The sequence below is a fragment of the Pseudorca crassidens genome, chromosome 3 (genome assembly GCF_039906515.1).
Source record: "Pseudorca crassidens isolate mPseCra1 chromosome 3, mPseCra1.hap1, whole genome shotgun sequence".
NCBI lineage: Eukaryota > Metazoa > Chordata > Mammalia > Artiodactyla > Delphinidae > Pseudorca > Pseudorca crassidens.
In genome coordinates this window covers 4,517,564-4,536,896 of record NC_090298.1, presented here as the reverse complement: position 1 = coordinate 4,536,896, position 19,333 = coordinate 4,517,564, and the positions used below count along the sequence as shown (strand labels likewise).

General features: G+C 41.2%; 1 protein-coding gene across 1 annotated transcript in view; it reads right to left on the bottom strand.

The window, feature by feature from the left end:
* The window catches only part of ADAMTS16 (ADAM metallopeptidase with thrombospondin type 1 motif 16), a 154,294-nt gene that overhangs the window by 107,779 nt on the left and 27,182 nt on the right, over nt 1–19,333 (bottom strand). The window contains exons 3-5 of the mRNA XM_067730343.1: nt 7,195–7,477; nt 3,260–3,459; nt 1,693–1,776 (exon numbers count right to left, since the gene is read on the bottom strand). Coding sequence (XP_067586444.1) covers nt 1,693–1,776; nt 3,260–3,459; nt 7,195–7,477 — 567 coding nt within the window. The remainder of the gene's footprint in view (nt 1–1,692; nt 1,777–3,259; nt 3,460–7,194; nt 7,478–19,333) is intronic.

The following is a 19,333-nucleotide window of genomic DNA, read 5'->3' as shown; positions in this document are numbered from 1 at the left end:
GCACCATGTTTATGAGAAGAGGCAGCTCAACTGACAAAGCTTTATCTCTAGCAAATAGGCTGGAACTAGAAGGAAACTATACAAATGACATTTCACCTTATCCATATATACCAAGTTCTAATAGATCAGCAGTGAAAGATCAGAGTGAAAGCTACCCGAAGTCTTGGTAAATGAAGAACTGGGGGTGGGGGGTGGGTGGCAAGGACATCTCCCAAAACTGGCAGGCAGATGAGTTCTTTAAAGCTTATTTATAGGTATGATATATTTTTCTAAGGATGGTCAGAGAAAACCAGGTTAAATACCTCAATTTCAGGACAAGAACTTGTTTAAAGCTTTCATGACCAGAGTGTTGCTTTGAAATTGCGTCTCTCAGTCACTGACTATGTTTTCCCCTTAAATGTTTATTGTGTCTTTCCAGAGAGTCAAATGCACCCAAGCTAAATGCTGTACATCAACCCTGGGACATGCCTTACATTCTTCAGCGGGTGATTTCCAGGAAAACTGCATTAATTAAAGTTAACACAGGTGTACGATCAAATGATAACCTCGCTTATTCTTTGCCGCTTGGATGAGTTCCAAGGTGAAACGTTTTAATACAAAGAATAATTAACCTGTCACCTGAGAAGCCCTGCTAGTTCAGCACCCCCTCTGCAGACACACTCACACAAAAGACAATGGAGTTGTATCGTGCTGACTCTTCAGGCTAGAAGCAGGTCTACCCGTGCATGCCCCATCCTGCAGGGAAAGAGGGCAGCACCCCAGAAACTGAAAATCTGAAGGCATCTTAAATCTCATAAATGATCTCAGATTTCATCTAAAAATCATTTGTTTCATAAACAAGACAACTGTGGCTAACAGGAGACTCTGTGAAGATGTCAGCCCGGGTGAAATTGGACGCAGGGTGCCTGACTAGGACCCAGGGTTTACGCCCCCAGGTCCAATCAATGACCAGCTTGGGGCAAAATACAAGTGAGAGCCCTTTATGGCTAAGACGTCCCCCTTACTTCTGCCATGGAATATTCACACGAGTCCTTATTGTGAATGGAGGGGTACCTCTGTGTGTTCACACAGGGTTCTGAAATGAAGGCAACAGACAGTCTTATGCCCACTGCTCCCAAGATCCAGCATAATCTGGGGGTTTGTGTGCAATGAGAGGAATGTGCCTGACATCCTAGAATCTCTACAAAAATAAAATCCCGAGACCAAAGGTGGTGGAGGTCAGTCTCAGCAGTTGGGAGGCAATAGAGTACAACAATGCACTGCCACACAGTACAAATTAACTTCTGGGCTACAGGACATTGTTAGTCTTCTAGCAAAAGACCAAAGGGCTCACTTCATCTCCATCATCAAAGCTCACAGTGGCTGAGGACAAGTTTTGCACCTTGCATTCCTAGTGTATTTCCAACAGGGTATTTAAAGTAGCTCTTCTATTCCATTTTCTTATTAGCCAATCAAATGAGTATTTCTTACTACTCTTGCACAAAAATCACACACACACACACACACACAAAACAAATAAGCATTACAGGAACTGACAAGAAACTCATTGCATTAGACACAAAATATTAAAACATTTTTGTCCCCAAGGGAAAGAGAAGTAAAGAATCCATAGAACAATTATATTTAGGAAAACAAAGCATTATTTTGAATTTATTTTTCTGGGGGAAAAAAACTACTGGTTTCAAAGAATACCTGTTCTTCTTCCAGAAGAATCAGACCTACAATGGCAATGTTGATGTTTCCTCCTATTGTTCCATCTTTGAATAAAGCAGACACCTGAAAAGGACAGGTAATCCACATCAGTCCCTATACACGGCACCCTTTTCCCCCAGCCCTTAGCCTGGAGTCCACAGCTGAAGGCCAATCCTGTGTTCTCCAGTGACATAGCAAGGTTAAGGTTCTTACATTGCTAGACACACAGGTATGGGAATATCTAACAGCCAATGATACCAACTGTTGGATCCTTACTCTTGGTGCCTGGAAGTAAAATAATGAAGTCTGTGGAGGCAGGTTCCTCCTCTTATCAAACACCTCTTATCAGGCCTCCTAGTTGGTAAGTGTCCTCATTAGACATAAGGAGGTTTCTTTTTGTTTCTTTTAATTTATTTTTTAACTCATAGTGATGATACACAGCAGTGCCCTCCTGAAGCTGTCCTAGCAAAATATTCCAGAAGAATAAGAGAAGTTCTTGGGAAAAGACCAAGAAGATACAAGAAAGAGAAGGAAAACAATGTGGAGAGAAGGTGATCAGGGAAGGATGATGTGACCATCATTAGGGATGATGGTCACATGTGTAAAAATGAGTGATCCGAGTGGCATATGGGGTGATGAGCGAGGGCAAGTCACCAGACATGGGAAGCAGCAGGGAACTAATTTGGCACTGAGGTGTAGAAATGCTGGAAAAGCTCTGCAGAACAGAGGCAATGCTTGCACACATCAGAGACCTGCAGTGGGGGCTGTCACAGACCTGCAGTCTGTGTCACCTCCTCCCTCAGTTCCCTGGGAGATCATAAACCACGAGGGTCTGGCCACCAAAAATGAGGACAGTAATAGCAACCACACCACTTCATGGGAAGTTGAAATACATTTAGGGGTACTCTGTTTATAGAGGTAGGACATAAAACATTTTCAAACATTGTCATCACAACTATGTTAAAATACACTTTGATGACCCCATACTGTGTCTTCTGTTATGCAGGTCTCACTTGGGTGGAATGGGGCTTAGACACCTTGCTCCACTCTTCATTAATGACTAAAGCTGCCACAGTCACATCTTCTCTGCAGCAACCTTCTAAAGGGAGTACTGTTCCTTGTTCTTGTCGATAGAAAGATGCATATTCAATATTTGAACACTCCTATCCCTAAAAAGATGGGTATTTCTATACAGTCATCTAAAATCTCACATATAATGCTGATGGGCAGTTTACTGCACTCAGATGTCTCCACATCCTCTTATAGATTTCTGATAAATGAAGACATCAGTAAACTTGAAATATGTTACTGGCTTACAGAGAAAGTCAAATTATTCATCCTCTGAATTTTATTCTCCGAAGGATTGAAAAAGGATCTTCTTATTGGCGCATAGTAAAAGTGAAAGAGTTATCACAGATAAAATATTTCTTGTGTACAAGACATAAATCCACAAATAAAAGTAGGACACAAAACATACACACACACACACACACACACACACACACACACACACACACCCCATTAGGTGGAATCACACACATGACTTCAACAAGAAGGGCATTCCTACCATATTGAGTATTGTCAGTACATAGGTGGTGATGTTTTCATGACCGTGGTTTTGCATCATCTTTTTGTCAACCACCACCAATGTCTCCACGTTCAGTTCTTCGTTCCTATGAGACTTCAGAAGGGACCGCTTGTGCCTTATGCACGACTTATACTCATCAGGCAAGATGAAAAGGTCTTCCTTGGGAGGCTTGGGCATGTCTACAGGGGGGGCGTTCAGAGAGGAAATGAATGTAAAGTTGTCACACAAAACCAGTGGTGGAACTCGTGCTAAAGAAAATGGATTTTAAAAATGAATGTTCATAAAACGAATCATAAAACCCTTAAAACTGTGATGCAAAACATGTGTTAAGGTGGAACACTACATTTAAGTAAAGTGTGCATAGTCTACATGTCATGGAATTCATTGTTATATTGACTTTTGTATAAATTTGTCCTGATTTAAAGCAAAAAGAAGATCACTTTGGCTCTGAGCTCTTATTATCTAAAAGCATGATGTTCAAAGACTATGAACATAAAGATCTGTTCAACAGGGCTCTGTAAAGGAGTTATTGATAAAACAATGAAACTAATAATTACAAAAAGGAGTGCTGTCTTATACTGTGTTCTTATTTGAAGACTTTTAATGACCTAAAAGTTTTTAAAGTTGATTCCCATGTCTAGACACACAACTGGTTTGTCTGTAGTATTTCCAATGGGTTATAAACTGCTCAAAACAGATCCACTTCACTGCAGAACTGAATTTCCTAGAAAGTATTGCAAATATTTATCTAATTTAATGAAAAGACAAAATGTACTCGGTCCTCTTGGAGTAAGCCATTTAAAAATAGTTTTGGGGCTTCCCTGGTGGTGCAGTAGTTGAGAGTCCACCTGCCGATGCAGGGGACACAGGTTCGTGCCCCGGTCCGGGAGGATCCCACATGCCGCGGAGCGGCTGGGCCCGTGAGCCATGGCCGCTGAGCCTGCGTGTCTGGAACCTGTGCTCCGCAACGGGAGAGGCCACAGCAGTGAGAGGCCCGCGTATCACAAAAAAAAAAAAAAAAAAAAAAAAAAAAAGTTTTGGCATTAATAATCCATAAATTAACATTATGTTAAAAATCACTAGGTTTAGTGGATGCCTGAGAAAATGTGGTTAGAATGGTTTCAGGTGAAAGTAGGCTTCAAAATATCCCCATATTTAGGTGGTACTAATTCAAAGGCTATGCCAGCTCTATTCATGGAACACACTGCTAGAAGATGCTGTTTTGTTTGACTGATTCCCATGTCTGTTGCATTTTATCTCTCTGCTAAAATACTTCCAAACCTAAACGAACCTTTCGGAGGATAACTGTTACACTGGCTAAAGGTTAATAAGCAGTCATCATGCATTGATGACATTGATGCAATTTACACAGATGTGATCCCCACCCTAAGAGATGTCTATGTATAACTCATTCATTCTCTACACCAGCCATGGGTAGGAGTGAGGCCACGAAGGCATGGGGAATGAACGTAACTTTCTCACAATCCCTCACTAGAAAGTGTTGGAAATGGATTTCAGATCTGGCAGTGTGGTCCCAGGACCCTTAGTCTTAATTCCCATAGGTACAGGGTGCAAATGGACACAGTATAGGAGCATAGCAGCCTCCCAGGCCCCCAGTATTGGCAGAAGCACCGGGGTGGGGTGGGGGGGTGATCTTACTAGCCAGGGATCTGACAAGTCCCTCAAAACAAGTCACTCCCCCCTCAATATGGTCCTGCAGCATTTTCCCAAACACGTGAGTCCCAGCTCAAAACCCACCCGTGAAGCCTGCAGCTGGAAGTAGCAAGCTAACTCATGAGTCTGAGGTTCAGAATCACTTTTGATTTTAAGCAAATCAATCTGCTTTTGTCTCCAAAAGCAGAGAGAGATGCCTAAACACACAGAACAATCTCTCATTCTCTGAACTCTACGGAAGAATCTTTGTAGTGTGAACCCCACTGAGACAGAAGACCAGGATTCCTCCAGGGAAGCCCCAAGCCTCATGGACAACATGGAACTGTCCTGCACAAGTAACTGAGTCCTGAGAATTAAATGCTGATCCTGGAGGTGCTGTGTGTCAGTTCTGCTAGATAGGGCCCCCAGTCCCTCAGGAGCTGCCATGTACCCAGCAGGAGGGGACCGAAACGGGGGCAAGTCAAACAGCACCGGATCAACCACTGACGCCGCCCACCAGCAAGTGGCGTTTCGTTGCACTTTTTTTTCCTAGTTTTATTATGAAAACAGTGGCTACTTCTTTTTTCATTTTCCAAACACAAACCTTATTGTACAGTTTAGTATCTTTTTCAAATAACTGCCTCTCACGACCCAACCCCATCTACTGAGATTCTGAAACGGCTGTGGAAGCAAATACACCTACAAATGTGCACACATGCACACACACACGTGCACACACAGCCCCACCAAACAGCGTAATCGTACCGCCCTGTGTGCACAACTGTGCCTTACGGCTACTGGCCTGAATGACTCTGATCACCTCCAGATAAGAATGAAAGGGTCATATTCATTCCAGAATGGTCAGCACTGCTGGATTGATCAGAGACACTGCAACATGTGCTTCAGGCCCTGGTGTGTCCTGTCAAAGAGGTGAAGACAGCCCTGACCATCTTTCCTGCCTGGATCCAGGTGCTTGGTCATCTTTCTGTCCCCGACACACAGAATCTGTCCTACTCTGACTACACCCTCACCAGGAGCCCTGTGAGCACCATCCTGGCTCTGACCTTGTCTGTGCCTGAGTCCCTCTCCTCGGTCCCGCTCTGCCCCGCCCCGCCTCTGCCTGGCCCCGCCCCCAGCCGCCTCCGCCAGCTTCTCCCTGTCTGCGCAGACTCAGGAAGCTGTGGCTGGTCAGTGTGCCCTGTTCCAATACCCGCTCAGTCTGTCTTCCCTGACCTTCGCAGCCTCCCGTTCCCTCTACTTGTGCTCAACATTGTTCTTCCCGGTGCCTCCCCTAAGACCGAACTCACTCTTAGTAATTTGGCTTGAGTTTTTCAAGTCCATTTGAATGTAGCCTGAGACTTAGTTACAATTTACACAGTTCAGATGTGAGTTCAGATGACGCACAGGTGCTGACAGGTCAACGGTACTTGTTCTTTCATCAAAGATGCCAAGTGATTCTGGGTCATCCTCTCTTCTCCACAGTATTTACGGAGACCCTGCACATGCCCACCTCTATTTGAGGGTGCTGGGTCTAGCAGCCAACGAAACCAAGCTGCAGAGAAGGATGGGCTTTCCAGAGGCTCCTTGGGGAAGGTTTGCTAAATAAAGCAATGCTTGAGGGGAAAGCCGAAGGAAGTGAGGAAAAGTCCAGAAAACACTGAACTCCTGTTCCTGAGTTTGTGAGATGTTCCTACATAAAATGTAAATATCACATCTATTTTTAAATGTCCATGACACAAACAAAAAGAACTTCGATAAAGCCTTGGTGATACATTGCAGATACATTTTGTCATGCATACTCTGTCTTCTGACGTGGTGAGTGAAGTATATAAACCTGCATAGGGACAAATCACCTCTGCAGGAGAAGCATGTGAGCTTTAATAAATCTAGACCTCAAAAGTACGGAATTACCGGGCAGACATGCCAGGGTTCTTTTGAAGACATCTGGTGGATTCTGCATTTCTGAGCACCTTGTCATTTAATCTGCCCAGGGAACAGCTCTTTAAAAACAAACAAACAAACAAACAAAACAAACAAACACAGAAAAACATCTACCATTATCTATCCATCTATGAGGGAGAGATGTTTTAAACTGAACATACAGTTGATGGGTTTGCTTTGGAATCATCACTTAAGTTTAGCAAAGGCAGTCAACAAATTTCACCTCTAGGGCAGACTACTTTGAAGAAAATTAAAAATACTCCGTCGGCTTACAGAAATGTCCAAATCGCTAAATACTAAAAAGAATCGCCCTTACATACATTTCTTGCGTCTTCCGCAGAAATGCAGCTTCTGTGGGTGCCTGACACTGGAGCCGCCGCGCGGGGGTTGATCTTCGTGGTGGAAGAGGTGGCGGTTTTCCAGCCGCCAATTTCTCTCCATCATCGCGACCTGGTGGGACCCCGGATCCCGAGGCTCGGTGGACCTTTTGTACAGGATGTGGGAGGGAGGCCCACCCCCCGCAGAGTCCTTGGGGCCCCCTGCCAGGTGTGAAGGGAGGGGCTTCAAGAAGTAGTCCGCTTCCTGGGTTCTTATCATGCCTGACTGCAAAATAGAGAGGGAGAAAGAAATGCACATCACTGTTTTGTTATCTGCTCACAAACGTGCTGTTTCCGCCACTGAGAGCACACGTTGAAAGGGGTCGCACAGGGGGCTGAGAATTAGGGATGGGACAGCCCCACTCTTGAGCCCTTTCCCCACCCGCACCCTGGTAGAGACACTGGTGTGGAGGTGTCCTGACTCAACTCCAGGAGCAAAGAGAGTGCACAACATATTAAGGTCAGGTCCTTCAAAGCAAAAATTGGAGGAGAAAGCACACAACCCTAGATATTAATATGGGTGGAGGTGGTGAGGGGAGTTCCCAAATAAAGACATAAAATTATAATCCTAATATAGTAAGTAGCAAAATTCTATTCAGACTTCAATAAAATGTGACACTTTCTATAAAAGTGTAACTTGACAAAATTAATCCAGAAGAAAGCACAAGGAATTTCTTAGGGAATCAGGGAGGTCTTTCTAAGCAAAGTATTTGGGAAATAGGAAAGAACTGATTATGAAAACACAAAAAATGTCTGTACAGCATAACAGACAATGAAAGCACAAACAATGACAAAAATATCTTGAAGGAGAGAAAATTGAGAGACTTGCCTTTTGGAGTGACAAGTATTTTTCAAACTTGATAATTGTTAGGAGAAATGGGAACAAACAGGCAATGACACTGGGAAAGGGTAGACTGGGGCCAGACCTGCCACATCTATCAGCATTGAAAATGTATAATTCAATTCTAGGATTTTACCCTTTTGGAATTCTTTTTTTTTAACATCTTTATTGGAGTATAATTGCTTTACAATGGTGTGTTAGTTTCTGCTTTAACCTTTTGGAATTCTTGCCAAATACTTCTTGTAGGCACGTCCCCGATATTGATAAGTATTTGTGAATGTATAATTGAATCCTTGTTTGTAATAGCATAAAAAATACAAACAAAATGAAAAAATAATTAAAACAAGAAATAATTTAAATGTTTACCAACTAATTCAAGGTAATCTTTAAAAGTACATTTACATATTTGGCAAGAACATAATGATTTAAAAAGGCCAGCTAATTATGTCCTGATAATAATCTTAACTAAACATTGTGTGTGTGTGTGTGTGTGTGTGTGTGAGCTCCTAAGACTATGGCCAACATTTTCTATATTACACCTTATTTATCACTCACAGCAATTCTGTGAGGTCGGTATCATTATGCTCCTCCTTTTATGGATGAGGAAATAGAGAATCAGGCTGATAAAACAACATTTTCAAGGTCACCTGGGAAGCAAAGTATAAGGATTGGAACAAAATCAGAATAAATTAAAAACCTGTAAGTTTAAGGCTTATACTGTAGGGGTCCCAGAAGTTGTTATTTTTAAAAAGTGTATAATAAAGTATATAGTGGGATTCCAAATGTGTTCATTTTTAAAAGTGTACATCTACACTTAAAGAATTTTCCTAGAAGGACTGATGAGAAATTTTTGATGCTGGTTATGTTCAGGGAGAGAAAATCGAGGAAGAGGGATACAAGAGGGGGATTCCACTACCATTTTTACATCCTTAGGCACTACTCAAGTTTTTAAACTCTGTGTGCATCCTTTCTTTAAAAAAAATGTCAATGGCATTGCTGGATCATGGGATTACAGATTAATTTTTTAAATCCTTCTAAATGTTTTAAAATACCTTTATAATTTTATTATACAAAGAATTACTCCTACAGAATTATCCAGCTATACTTTAGAACTCTCCAGTACAGTATTTATATGTGTACTGATTTTTTGCAAGTTATTTTGATAATTTAGGACACTGATTAGACCCTTATTGGGTATTCAAAGACACTGATGCTTGGTTGCCTGTTCTAAGAGTGCCTCTGATTTAGATGCCTGAGTCTGATTCTTATCTGGGGGGGCTTAGGGCCCATCACTGCACACCAAATAAAGTTCTGTGGTGGACTGAGTTGTCCTGCATGGGTCTGAATATTTGTACAGTGCAGGATGACAGACATGGAGAAGCACTTCTGAGATCTTGGGAAAGGGCCAAATACACCTCTCAGGGACAGGAGGGTTGGGGGTGGAGATAGAAAAGAGAGGGGCAACTGGGCTTATCGTACATTCAGAGATTAAGCATTGACCATGGTGTTCTGTTGGTGGGAAAGAGGTAAGAGAAGGTAAACTTGGTAAGCTATCAATGAAGCCATCAGCCCAATGGGGTGTAGACCTCCCGGGGCCCAAATGCCAGCTAGCAGTGGAAAGGTGAAATACTTGGAATTTATGCTCTGGATTGAGGTGGAGGAGGTGAGGGGCTCTCATTGGTGAGCTCCATGGATGCCCTGGGAATCTTTTTGCCCTAGAACTCTACCAACTAAACTAGGATAGTCAATATTTTAAAGTCTTCAGTTCTATCAAGGAAGAGCCTAGTATGGAATTAAATAATAGCTAAAGCTAGTTTCATCCCTTTGGCAATTAAACTAACTCAGGAGTCACATGAGCAATCATGAATATGTTCAACCTTGTGTGATAACACTCCCCAGAGAGCTTTTGTACACTACTTAAGGTAACTAGTTGAAATGTTAAACTGAAAAAAATAAACTAGTAATTTTTTGCTTTTAAAAAAATCTTTTCTGACATGCAAACAATCCCTTGCTTTTCAAATCACCCTGAAAAGATGATAAGCTCCTGTGGGTACTCTAGAGTAGATAATGTTCAGCATCTCTGATGCAAAACTGGGGGGACTCGCAGAGAACAGACTGATGAGTCAGACACCCAGCATTTATTATCCTTTTTGAATATGATCTCTGTGACTTCGGATGATTTACTCATCCCCTCTGTGCTGTTTTGTCCTCTAGGGAGTGGATACAAAGGCAGCTACTTGCCACGAGATTGTAAGATTTAACAAATAATATATATTTAAAATACATGGCCTCCAAAATACATGGCCTAAGCAAAAATATTTGCTGCATTAATGAAACAAAGAGTGTAAAATATCGTACTTCACCCTGATGATGTCTGATTCCCTTCTGTAATGCAAGGTGTTTCTGGGGGATTTTTCACTCTACAGTACGAGATCCCTCTGAAGACCCTGTGTGGGTGTATCCCAACACCATCACCCCAAACGCATCTTTGCTTCTGGCCTGCTGCCTCAGGCTTTCTGGCTTCCTCCCCTAAAACACTTGTGTTCTATGACAGCTGTTCCAGATTCAAAACCACCTCCTGCTTTCCCCTGGGTTTAAGGCTATATCCTGGGTGGCCCAGAGGACCAGATCCGCAGGCAAGAGAGAGCTGCCTCTGGAGGACTTCCGAATTTTCACTAACACAGTAGTCAAGTGTTTATGCTTGTTTCATTTATAATTTAGTCTGAGCTACAGTATTCTGTATTTAAATAATCCCCTATTTCACTAACTACATAGAACGACGCAATAACTGATAAGACTGATATTTTGATATTCCTCTATAATCAATACATACTGAAAAGTACAAGAAAAAAGTTACTCCTTTTTTCTTGCTGCATTAATCTTGCAATAAATCTTGCTGTATTATTAGTTTGCAAGCTTATTTAAATGATTAGGTAAATTGTGGCAGATTAATGTTTTCTTTTTATCAGTGCTTTTCTTTACTGAATCAAGAATATTTACTTAGTAGCTCATAAAATGTCTGGTGTACACCTGCCCACAGTAACCACTGGGAGGTAAGCTGGGTGGATTATTAACCGGCTTCAGAAAAGGTCAGCTTCTCCCAGGCATTGCAGGGGAGCTCTCCAGACACCTGCATCTCTCGTCGCCAGTTCTGTAAATCATTTGACATTGGGAAACTCGACACTTGTACTGCATTTATAAAGAGAGAAAGAGTGGGTGTCCTGTCAGTGATGAGAAAGTGCTGTTTCTCAGACTCACAGATACAGAGAACAACGTAGTATTTACCAGTGGGGAGAGGAAAGGGGGGAGGAGCAATCAAGGGCTAGGGGATTAAGAGGTACAAACTATGATGTTAGGTATAAAATAAGCTACAAGGATATATTGTACAACATGGGGAATATATCCAATATTCTATAACTATAAATGAAGTATAACTTTTAAAAATTGTGAATCACTATACCATACACTTGTAACATATAATATTGGACAGCAACTATACTTCAATAAAAAATAAAAGAAAACAAAACATGCTGGCTCTGAGCAATGTAAGAAAGTGTTGAAGCTTGAAGGTAGGATGTTTACTGTATTATATTTGTTGCTATTCACACTTAAATGCTGATAGATCTTTATTAATGTATATATATTTAGAAAGGCTGTCTATAAAAGTTGCATGAATCAAAAAATAAAATGTAAATTAGGAAGAGATGAGCCTGGTTGGGCAGTGTATCAGATTCCTTCCTGCTGCGTAAGGGATTCCTCACTGAACTGGTTGCAAGCTTGTCTCAGGTGACACCATGAGTGTCAATCAACACTGTGAAAAAGTGATCCAGCTCATTAGTAGAAACAGGCATTTCAATTCTTAATTCATTTCATTTTTACTGTACTTCTTTGTCATTTCTCCAAAAGTGTGATTTGTATTGGGAATATTCTACTCATTCTAGTCTCCTTAGTGATGTTTCCAAAACACAAGACAGATGCAACTTTTATAGAACTTTTATGGTTACTTTGTCTTGGGCACCATCTATGTGGCAGGTAATATGCTAGGTGTTTTGCTCTATTTATTATTCTAATAACAAACATATGAAGTGAGAATTAATGTTCCCATTTAAAGGAATGGGACATTAAATGCATACATTTTCCCAACATTGTAGAGCTAGGAAGTGGGGTAGCTAAGATTAAAATTCAGAATTACTCAGATTTACACACTGTTGTCAGCACACCATGTTGTTTCTCTACCACCATGTGCACCTGGAAAATAACTGCAATACTGGTGGGGGCTGAGAGTGAACTTGAACTAGTTGTAAATGTATATTGCAAACTCTTGGGCGAAAAAAAGAAAAGAAGAAGTAGAACTGATATTCTAAAGTAGGACAGAAAATACAACAATATAAAATGCTAAATTCAAACAACAAAAGGCAGAAAAAGAGTAGAAGGCCAAAACAGGAATAACAAACAAGGGCAACAAATAAAATACAGTAACACATATAGTAGATGTTAATTCAATTACATCAACTTTGAATGTCAGTGGTCCAATGCACCAATTAAAAGAGATTGTAATAGATCAGAAAACATGACCCAACTATACACTGTCTACAAGAAACCCACTTTAAATATAAAGACACACATAAATTAAAAGTAAATGGGTGCAAAACTATACTATGAAAACACTAATCAAAAGAAAGCAAAAGTAGCTATATTAATTTCAGATAGAGCAGACGTCAAAGTAAGGAAGTTTATCAGGGATTGAGGAGCATTAAATAACGATAAAAGGAGTCAGCGCTCTAAGAAGACACAACAATTCTTAACACGTATGTACCTTAACAACAGAGTGCCAAACTACATGAAGTGAAGTCTGATAGAACTGAAAGGAGAAACAGATGAATCCACTATCGTAGTTGGAGACTTCATCACTCCTCTCACAGAAATGGACAGATTCAGTAGGCAGAAAATCATTAAGGACCTCAACAATGCCATCTGTCAACTGGATATAATTGACATCTGTATATTACTTCATCCAACAGTAGCAGAATACACTTTTTTCTCAAGCTTGCTTAGGGCATTCATCCAGACAGACCACATTCTGGGCCATAAAACACACTTTAACAAGTTTGAAAGAATAGAAATTATACAATGTCTGCTCTCAGATTACAACAGAGTTACATTAGAAATCAATAACAAACACGATAACTGGAAAATCCCCAAATAAGTAGAGATTAGACCACACACTTCTGAATAACACATGGGTCAACAAGAAATTCAAGAGAAATTTTAAGATATGTTGGACTAAATTAAAATGAAAACACAACTTATCAAAATTTGTAGGATGCAATGAATGCTAAGAGGGTAATTTATAATACTGAATGCAGATATTAGAAAAGAAGACAGATCTAAAATCAATAATCTAAGTTTCCAACATAGGAAACTAGAAAAGGAAGGTTGAATTAAGTGTAATGTAAGCAGAAGAAAAGAAATAATAAGAATTAGAGTATAAATCAATAAAATAGAAAATAGGAAATTGATAGAGGAAAAACAAAGAAACCAAAAGCTGGTTCTTTAAAAATGGTGAGATGTACTCATACTGCACTTAGAGAAATTTAAAAAAAATAAAGAAAACAAACCAACCAACTATTAACCCAAAAGGTTTTTAAAAATGCAATGAATGACCACCTAGAAACCAGAAAGGACTTATTAAAAAATAAATTCAGAATAAATGAATCAGTAAATAGTAAAAGAATGTGCTTATTAAGCTGAAAATTCTAATAAAGCCAAGATCTGGTTTTTGGATTGAAATGGGAATACCTCATGAAAAAACAATGAATGTGAAAAAAGTCAAGAACATAGATAACCTAATGGGACATGGCTGTTATTTATAAAGGGAGATCAAATTTCTCTTGGAGCTTAAGTATCATTGCAGTGTGTATTCTTATTTTTCATTAGTAATTTTTTTTGAGCTTTTCAATGTTATGACATCTTTCAGGTCAATCTATGGCAAGGATTTAAATCTCTGTTAGAGGAAAACTTCTAGATGTGTGCTGTTCAAAATGGTGGCCACTAATTTTAATTAACACTGAAGAAAATTAAGAATGCAGTCCTCCAACTGCTCAGTAGTCACACACAGGGATTCAAGTTTAAATTAGTATCAAATAAAGTTAAAAATTTAGTCTTGACATTGCTCAATAGCCACACATGACTAGTTGCTCCCGTACTGGACAGCACAGATATTTCTATTACAGCACAAAGTTTTATGGAAGAACAGTGCTCTAGAACAACTGGTAATTAACAAATATTTGGGAGCTTACCTCTTAAGACTAGTTTGCTAAATACATGGCTGTGGTATTTGTCCATAATAAATAGTATATGTCACCTACGAACATTCTTATAAATCACATCCACTAGCGTGTTGATAAAACTGCGCCAGCTAAATAATCAGAGCATGTTGTCCTAGACTGATTGCTTAGTAAGATTGCCTTTGGTTGACACAAAACTATCTGAACTAGGAACGGCTCGAACTTAAATTCTCAGATCCTATATTTCTCTGCACATTCCCAAGACACAAAGAGAAATGTTTAAGCAAACAGTCACCTAGTCAAGGCATTGACGATATTGCTGCTACCTAATATAATCAGAACACCATGGATTAAACGCTCTAATATTCAATAGATTCATTTACAGAGCTGTGTAACATTTAGACATGAATTTGATCCCATAGTGGAGGAAATTCACAGTTCCTCTCATCCAGGGAATGTGTAGCATGTTCGTTCATTCATTTATGCATTCAGTGAATATTCATTAACTGCCTATTATGAGCTGGGTGCTCTTCTTGTCAATCCAGATACAACAATGGACAACACAGCTTCCCTTGTGAAGCTTAAATTCCATCGTGGAGTTGGGGGGTGGAGGACAGGTAGTAAACAATTGATGTAATAATATGTAAATCATAAAAAGTTAAAATTCAATGTGTCAGTTCTTTCCAACTCGATCTATAGATTCAATGCAATCCCAATCAAAATTCTAGCAAATTATTTTGTGAATATCAACAAACTGGTTATAAAGTTTATAGGGAGAGGCAAATGCCCCAGAATAACCAACTCGATATTGAGAGAAAAGAACAAAATCTTAGGACTGACACTACCAAACTTCCTGACTTGCTATAAATCTGCAGTAACCAAGACAGTGTGGTTCTGGAGAACAAATAGACAAAGAGAATAGACAGTCCAGAAAGAGATACAGACACAAATACAGTCAACTGATCTTTGGCAAAGGAGTAAAGGCAAGACAATGGAGCAAAGATAGTCTTTCCAACAAATGGTGCTGGAACAACTGGGCATCCACATGTGAAAAAATGAAATCTAGACACAGACATTACATGCTTCACATAAATTTAACTCAAAATGGATCACAGAACTAAATGTAAAATGCCAAACTATAACCTCCTAGAAGATAACACAGGAGAAACTCTAGATGACCTTGTGTTTGGCAATGACTTTTTGGAGACAATACCAGAGGATCCATGAAAGAAGGAATTGATAAGCTGGACTTCACTGAAACTTAAAATTTCTGCTCTGTGAAAGACACTGTCAAGAGAATGAGAAGACAAGCCACAGACTGGGGAAAAAAAAATTTTGCAAAAGACACACCTGATAAAGAACTGTTATCCAAAATGCACAAAGAACTCTTAAAACTCAGCAATAAGAAAACAACTCAGTTAAAAAATAAGCCAAAGTCATTAACAGTCTCTCATCAAAGAAGATATACTGATGGTAAATAAGCATATGAAAAGATGTTCCACATCATATGTCATCATATGTTAAAACAATGAGATACCACTATAAACCTAGTAGAATTACCAGACCAACAATATGAAATACTGGTGAGGATGTGGAGCAACAGGAATTTTCACTCATTGCTGGTGGGAATCCAGAATGGTGCAGCCACTTCTGAAAACATTTTGGAGGTTTATCATAAAACTAAACAAACTTCACTATAAGATCCAGCAATTGTACTCTTTGGTATTTATCCAAAAGATTTGAAAACTTTATATCCACATCAAAACCTGCACAAGGATGTTTATAGCAACTTCATAGTTGCTAAAACTTGGATGCAACCATGATGTCCTTCAGAAGGTAAATGGATAAATACTGTGATGCATCCGGGCAATGGAATATTACTCAGCACTAACTGAGCTACCAAGCCATGGAAAGACAGGGAGGAAGCTTAAATGCATATTAATAAGTAAAAGATGCCAATCTGAAAAGGCTACATACGGTACGATGCGAACAATATGACATTCTGGAAAAGGCAAAACTATTAAGAAAAGTAAAAGAAACCACAAAACAAAACAGTGGTTACTGGGGGATAGGGGGGCAGAAGGTGTGAATAGGCAGAGCACAGAGGATTTTTAAGGTGGTGAAGCTATTTTACATGGTATTATAATGATGAATACATGTCATTATACATTTGTTCAAAACCATAGAGTGTACAACACCAAGAGTGAACCCTAACTACGGGCTTTGGGTGATTATGGTGTATCAGTGTAGGTCCATCAGTTGTAACATATGTGCCGTCTGGTGGCAGAAGGCTGTGCCTCTGGGGGGGGCAGGGTCTAGATGGGAAACTTCTGCACCCAGTTCTGCTGTGTTTTGCTAAAAATGCCCTAAAAATAAATTATATTAAAAAAACAACTCAGAATGAAGACGCCGGGAGAGTAGGAAAGGGGGTTTCAATTTTAGATAGGGAACCAGTTAGGCCTCATTGAGAAGGTGGCATTTCAGTAAAGCCCTAAATGGGTGAGGATTTGGCTGTGCGGATTCCAGAGGGAAGGCTGTGGGCTAGGCAGAGGGAACAGCCACGGCAGTGGCCCTGTGGCCCTACACGGCATCAGCTCACGTTCTCTGCAAAATATCCGTTTGTGATAGATTCACCTACTAATAATATTAATACTGATTCAGCAGGGCCTTGCTCAAATTGGGCAAAGGCTCTGGGAAATCTCTTCCAGCCCATCTGGTAGAGGGGACACGTGAAGCTTCTGGGCTCATCCTTGCATCCCGCCTCCACCTTCTCCCCCAGAGGGCTATGCTTACTCTCTGCCCCTTCCACTCTTGCCCTCCTTCTAATGTTTTCTCTACTTTTTTGGAGGAAAAAAGAAGCATAAATCAGATCACTAACTACTTACAACCCTGCAATTGCCTTCCTTGATTTGAGAGCACAATTCCTGGAGCCTTACCCTCTGACCTGCCTCAGTTTCCTTCCGGGCTGTGCTCCTGCCACCCCCCGGGGGGCTCAGGATGCCTCTGCTGCACCAGCTACCCTCCAGCCTCGGGAACACCCAGGCTCTCTTTGGTCTCTCTTGGCGCCCACTAGTCCTGCTTCCTGTGCACACCTCCCCTAGCCCTCCACTGGCCTGGCTCCTCCTTTACCTTTCCGTTTGGAGTGACAGGGTGAGGTGTGGGGACTTGCTTGCCATTGTGTTGCTCTTAAGGGCAGAGCAGGTGTTAAACCCAGCCTTGTAACACGTGCTGCAGCGATGCAATGGCCAGTGGTGGCTCCTGAGGCCAAAGCTCTGGTTAAAGGCCTGACTCTGCCTCTCTTCAGAGGGTGAGTGCATGTGTGTGTGCGCGTGTGCATGTGTCCTGAGACCTAGCTTCTGTCTCTGTAAATCGAGGAAGAAATCTACCACTGTTTCCTAGGTCACCTGGTGCAGATTAAATATATACACTTCAAAGGTGGCCAAAAAAAAAGATATTTTAATGATGTCAATCAAGATCCCAGTAGATATTTTGGAGATTGAGGGCTGCACAAGGAAATCTGCAGAGAGAGGAAGTAAAGTGTGTGCAGGACTTTGTGCAGGTTGGGAAACCAAGACCAAAAGGCCAACGACAGCTCGGGAGGGTCACAGCAGAGCTGGACAGCCATTGCTGCATGGTCAGGGCAGAGAAGTCGGCCAGCGTCACGAGGCGGGGCGGGCACACGTGTTTCTCATCAGAGGCCATGGGTCCCCGGGGTGCTATCATTTGCATCTACTAGCCATTCCTGAAGTCATGCAAGTTTTTCCACACACACTCAATCCATCCCAGTGGGTGATTCAGGCACCCGTCCCTCCGGCGTCGGCAAGCTGCTGGCTCTAGGTGAATTCTGTTACGAGCTCATCAAGTTCACACTTAGCTCATGAATCAGCTGTTTTTGCTATTTAATTGTGCCACTGGGGATATTTCTCTTCCTCACTGGTTTTGGTGTTGATATCTAGTCTCTCACAACAGTGTCCTTTAAGCTCCGGGTTCTAGGAACGTGCCACCCTATTTCTGTTAATCATATTAATATTGATGACATTCATTTACTGATTGCCTATCATGCCCCTGCCTCTGTTCCAGGGACTGGATACCATCTGATTACCAATAATCCTCAGAACAGAATTGCAAGGTAGGGACCAGCAGCTACATTTCTGTAGATAAAGAAACTGAGGCCCTCATAACCCAAACGTCCATCAGTGAGTGAATGGATAAACAAAATGTGGTACATCCTTACAATGGAACACCACTGTGCCGTTAAAAGGGATGCAGTATGGATAAACATGGATGGATCCAAAAACAGTATGTGGAGTGAAGGAAGCCATATCATTTCGTATGATTCCATTTCTCTGAAATGTCCAGAGAAGGCTAAGCTACAGAGGCAGGAAGCAGAGCAGTTGTTGCCAGGCTGGGGTGGGAACAGGGAGTGACTGCTGGCACAAGCGTTCTCTCTGGGGTGATGGAAATGGTCTAAAACTGGATCGTGGAGATGGTTGCACAGTGCCGTATGTTAACTAAAATATCACTGAATTGTTCACTTGAAGCAGTGAGGTTTTCTTATGTGAATTATACATCAGTAAAGTATTTAGAAAATTAAACAAACCTGAGGCTCCAGGAGTGTGACCTGAACAAGGGTGGCAGCCAGGACTGCTGGGCTCCCAGCTGGACATTCCCTCCACACCTTGGGGCTTCCTGGGGGCACAGTGGGGTGAAGTCATTCAGAGACGTGCCCTTGGCAACAACCAGCCTAAGAACAAGCATAGCCCGGACTCCAGGGCCCTCTAAGGGGTCAGATTACTCATAAGAGAACACAGAGGCAGGCAATGAAAACTAGAGACTGCAGGCAGCTTAGGGGCCAGTGCTGGAGCTGCTTTCCCAGAGATCCATGTGGGGCATCGCAAAGCTGAATGCAAAGCATCTGTCCCGTTTCATTTAACCACTTTCACTAATGCTGTTG